Source organism: Phyllobates terribilis, unplaced genomic scaffold, assembly GCF_046119375.1.
Source record: "Phyllobates terribilis strain yellow unplaced genomic scaffold, ASM4611937v1 Scaffold_1__5_contigs__length_1240528914, whole genome shotgun sequence".
NCBI lineage: Eukaryota > Metazoa > Chordata > Amphibia > Anura > Dendrobatidae > Phyllobates > Phyllobates terribilis.
The window spans coordinates 1,114,602,642-1,114,608,040 of NW_027362761.1; the positions used below are offsets into that span (position 1 = coordinate 1,114,602,642).

Sequence of the window (5,399 nt, forward strand, 5' to 3'; positions counted from 1 at the left end):
GAGAAAGAAAGCGAGAGAATGAAAGAGAGAATGAAAGAGAAAGACTATGACTTCTATGGGGTTTGGGTAGAGTTCTGGTACCCAAACAAACCGAACTTTGGACTTGAGTTTGGTCGACCCCGAACATTGACATGTCCGCTCATCCCTACTAGTTACTATACATTTGTAAAACACAGACATGCGCAAGAGCTTATAACGGACCAGCTGAAATTATTTTTCTCTCCAGGTTGTGGCTCTACCCACAGCAAAGAAGGCATAGACACCACCTGGGAGACGGAATAATTCCTTCAGGAGTCTCAGAGTAATACTTTTTTTTTTACCAGGCGCATTATGGATATTCCACGAGAGTTGCAAGTATAGTTACATTAATATTCCTCGAGTGTCCTCAGCTCTGTGCAAGCAGTGGTGCAATATTTATATGGTTATTATTGTTTTTATTTTGCACTTGAGAACTTTACTTACCAGCTCTACTACGACTAATACCCTACAAGTAGATCCAGAGTCACGGATCAAGTGTCGCGGGTGCTTTAGCGCCATGCTCGAGTCCAAGCCCTGCATGTTTTGCGGCTGTTAGATAGCCAATAAACTGGTGGGGATTGTCCGCCATACACAGTAATGCCACAGCCATATTGGCTACTGGCATTACAGTAATTGGCTGTCCGCATCGCGTCATTGGGTCTTATAGAAGACCGGGTGACGCGATGCTGTCACACTGTACTTTACTGCTATTCACAGACACCGGAGACATCGGGGAATGTGGATTACATGGGAGGACCTTCGTGGGAACATTTCTGATAATAGATTGGTGAACAAGGGATAGTTCAGGGGAGTCTTTATTCAAAAAGTGATTTTTTTTCCGTGTGTGTTGTTTTTTTTATTTTTTATTATTGGGTTAGTAATGGGGGTGTCTGATAGACGCCTCTCCATTACTAAGCCTTGGCCTTGATGTTAGAGTGGTGATGATGTCAGTAATGTTACTGACATTACCGCTCTCGCCAGGTCACACAGAGCGCAGCCTGAGCGGGAATTCCATTTGAGCGGTTTCCATCCATTTCAGCGATTTTCCTGCCCGTCAATGATCGAGTCTCCCATTGAGTTCCATTATACTCAGTACTTGAATCGAGCCCGACCTGCTCGATTTGAGCACAGAGCACTCGAGCATTTTAGTGTTTGATCATCACACACACACGCACTAACATTAATAATTATATATATATATATCATAGAATCATAGAATGGTAGAGTTGGAAGGGACCTCCTGGGTCATCTGGTCCAACCCCCTGCTGAAAGCAGGATTCACTAGATCATCTCAGACAGATGTCTGTCCAGCCTCTGTTTGAAGACGTCCATTGAAGGGGAACTCACCACCTCTCGTGGCAGCCTGTTCTACTCATTAATCAATATATATGTGTGTGTGTTTATTTAAATCTCCCCCCTATTCAGACAAAGTAAATAAAATTCGTAGCTGTACAAACTAATAACATATTGTAATACTTGAAAGCAAACGGTGCACGCTAGAGCATAAAATAAAAATAAAAAAATGTCGGAAATGCAATTTTTTTGGTCACGTCGCTTTCCAAAAGTAAAGCTAAGCATGTGGTATGGATCCTAAAAAAAGGAATCAATAAGTGCAGCTTGAAAGAGAAATAAAAAAAAATGTTATAGCTCTTGAAAGCAGAGAAGAAAAATCAAAAGCAAATTGGAGCCGGTCCTGACTACAAGTCCAGATTTCTGCACTGTACCAACTATATCCAGTGTATAATGGCAAACACTGTCAGGGCCACACTTCCCTGCTTCATGTAAAGGGCACTAGTAATTCTGCATAGGTTGCCAGGCATGCCACTAAAGGTGCCACTGCAACTGTGCCCTGGTGCCCCCATCTGTATCAGGGTATAAGGGCAGAGATGGAGGAAGAATAGACAGTAATAGATGCGGGGATCACTGCGCCTCTAGTGGCCGCTGCATGACATGACAGCTGATGCCGGCATTGTCCGCACACCACTCACCCGGGCTTCCTTCTCCAGCTGGCAGTACAGCGCGCTACCCTTCAGTTTCTGCACGATGTGTGCAATGCTCACAGACAATTCCTCCTCTTCTCCCTGCATTGTGCCTGCAGCCTCCGGTAAAAGACGCACAGGCCGCAGAAGCAAGGAGCAATGGTTTCTTAGCAACTACAGGTGTGCGTGCGCCACTAATACCAGTCCGGCTCAGAACAGTGAGCGCACGCATTTAGTTCCGGGGTATTTCTCTGTACGTGTGTCATTTCTCTGGGGTTTCAGGATTCAGTGTCCGGGCAGACTATGGCCACTGTGGGAGCCGTGTTACCACATCTGCGAGTGCAGCAGGGGCACTTTTTTTGTCAATATGTGGTAGTAGAAATAATTTGCAGTGCCTATCAGCACACAGGGAGCTATGTGTAGGTCTAGGAGAAGAATGCAGGCTCTCTAGCAACACTGGACTGTGGTAGTCAAGGGGGAGCAATACAGGATGCTGGGGTAGCAGTATGATATTCATATGATAAAAAGTATCACATTGCCAATCCCCCCTCCCCCCACCCCAAATTTTTTTTTTTCAGAAGCCCCTTTGCCAAAGCTTGCATCCTGTACACCTGCTTGGAACTGCAACACGGCTCCATTCAAGGGTATAATACCCATTAAAAAAGGGATATGCAATATGGCATCATTTATTTTTGGGTGGTAAAACCCCTTTAAGGCTACGTATAGCAGGAATCAAGATCTCCCATGAACGCTGGACCCGGGGGGGTCAGGAACAGTCATCAGCAGATCCCTGGATGTCATGACAGCCCATCGGCACCCAATGATCACGTCATGAGCTCACCGATGGGAGAGTGGAATGACGCGCGCCCCTGTTAAATGTCTTTGTCAGAGATTTACTGCAGGATTTAACAGGTTAACAGCCACAGGAGGAGCACCGCTCCACTCTCAGCTGTTAACCCCTTAAGCCCCGCGGGTGGTTTGCACGTTAATGACCGGGCCAATTTTTACAATTCTGACCACTGTCACTTTATGAGGTAATTACTCTGGAACGCTTCAACGGATCCCCCTGATTCTGAGATTGTTTTTTCGTGACATATTGTACTTCATGATTGTGGAAAAATTTCTTCGATATCACTTGCGTTTATTTGTGAAAAAAATGGAAATTTGGCAAAAATTTTGAAAATTTTGCAATTTTCAAAATTTGAATTTTTAAGCCCTGAAATCAGAGCGATATGTCACACAAAAGAGTTAATAAATAACATTTCCCACATGTCTACTTTACATCAGCACAATTTTGGAACCAAAATTTTTTTTTGTTAGGGAGCTATAAGGGTTAAAAGTTGACCAGCGATTTCTCATTTTTCCAACAAAATTTACAAAACCATTTTTTTAGGGACCACATCACATTTGAAGTCACTTTGAGAGGTCTTTATGACAGAAAATACCCAAAAGTGACACCATTCTAAAAACTGCACCCCTCAAGGTGCTCAAAACCACATTCAAGAACTTTATTAACCCTTCAGGTGCTTCATAGGAATTTTTTGAATGTGGAAGAAAAAAATGAACATTTAACTTTTTTCACAAAAATGTTACTTTAGACCCAATTTTTTTATTTTCATAGGGGTAACAAGAAAAAATGGACCGCAAAATTTGTTGTGCAATTTCCCCTGGGCACACAGATACCCAATATTTGGGGAAAAAACACTGTTTGGGCGCACTGTAGGGCTCGGAAGGGAAGGAGCGCCATTTGACTTTTTGATTGTAAAATTTGCTTGAATAATTAGCGGACACCATGTTGCGTTTAGAGAGCCCCTGTGTGCCCAAACATTGGAGCTCCCCCACAAGTGACCCCATTTTGGAAACTAGACCCCCCAAGGCACCTATCTAGATGCATAGTGAGCAGTTGCAACCCCCAGGTGCTTCACAAATTGATTCGAAAAAGTGAAAAAAAAAACACTTTTTCATTGTTACGAATCAATTTGTAAAGCACCTGGGGGTTCCAACTGCTCACTATGCATCTAGATAGGTGCCTTGGGGGGTCTAGTTTCCAAAATGGGGTCACTTGTGGGGGAGCTCCAATGTTTGGGCACAAAGGGGCTCTCTAAATGCAACATGGTGTCCGCTAACAATTTGAGCCGATTTTCCATTCAATTTGTTAGCAGACACCATGTTGCATTTGGAGTGTCCCTGTGTGCCCAAACATTGGAGCTCCCCCACAAGTGACCCCATTTTGGAAACTAGACCCCCCAAGGCACCTATCTAGATGCATAGTGAGCAGTTGGAACCCCCAGGTGCTTCACAAATTGATTCGTAACAATGAAAAAGTGTTTTTTTTTTCACTTTTTCATTTTTACGAATCAATTTGTGAAGCACCTGGGGGTTGCAACTGCTCACTATGCATCTAGATAGGTGCCTTGGGGGGTCTAGTTTCCAAAATGGGGTCACTTGTGGGGGAGCTCCAATGTTTGGGCACACAGGGACACTCCAAATGCAACATGGTGTCTGCTAACAAATTGAATGGAAAATCGGCTCAAATTGTTAGCGGACACCATGTTGCATTTAGAGAGCCCCTTTGTGCCCAAACATTGGAGCTCCCCCACAAGTGACCCCATTTTGGAAACTAGACCCCCCAAGGCACCTATCTAGATGCATAGTGAGCAGTTGGAACCCCCAGGTGCTTCACAAATTGATTCGTTACAATGAAAAAGTGTTTTTTTTTTCACTTTTTCATTTTTACGAATCAATTTGTGAAGCACCTGGGGGTTGCAACTGCTCACTATGCATCTAGATAGGTGCCTTGGGGGGTCTAGTTTCCAAAATGGGGTCACTTGTGGGGGAGCTCCAATGTTTGGGCACACAGGGGCTCTCTAAACCCAACATGGTGTCCGCTAACAATTTGAGCCGACAATTTGTTAGCGGATACCATGTTGCATTTGAAGAGTCCCTGTGTCCCCAAACATTGGAGCTCCCCCACAAGTGACCCCATTTTGGAAACTAGATCCCCTAGGGAACTTATATAGATGTGTGGTGAGCCCATTGAACCCCCAGGTGCCTCATAGAAAATCATAATGTTGACTTGTGAAAATAAAAAAAAAAAACATTTTTTCCACAAAAATGCAAAAAAATATATTTTCACAAGGGTACCAGGAGAAATTGCACCCCATAAGTTGTTGTGCAATTTCTCCTGAGTACTCATATACCCCATGTGTTGGAAAAAACTACTGTTTGGGCGCATGTAAGGGCTCGGAAGGGAAGGAGTGACGCTTTTGAATGCAGACTTTGATGGAATGGTCTGCTGGCGTCATGTCATGTTCTCAGAGCCCTTGATGTGCCTAAACAGTGAAATGCCTAACAAGTGCCCCCTTTTTGGTAGTGTTAGTTGATTTTTGAATTTTGTAATGT

The 5,399-nt window shown here is 43.9% G+C and overlaps 1 protein-coding gene across 4 annotated transcripts in view; it reads right to left on the reverse strand.

The window, feature by feature from the left end:
• TBC1D19 (TBC1 domain family member 19) overlaps window positions 1-2,408 on the reverse strand; it is a 316,278-nt gene extending 313,870 nt beyond the window's left edge. For 2 of the 4 annotated variants that reach the window (XM_073646409.1, XM_073646399.1), the window contains exon 1: window positions 2,007-2,385. In XM_073646409.1, coding sequence (XP_073502510.1) covers window positions 2,007-2,105 — 99 coding nt within the window. In that variant the 5' untranslated portion in view covers window positions 2,106-2,385. Of the gene's footprint in view, window positions 1-2,006 lie in introns of all 4 variants that reach the window. The other 2 variants (XM_073646430.1, XM_073646420.1) reach the window with 2 other exon arrangements.
• Window positions 2,409-5,399: the final 2,991 nt, after the last annotated feature.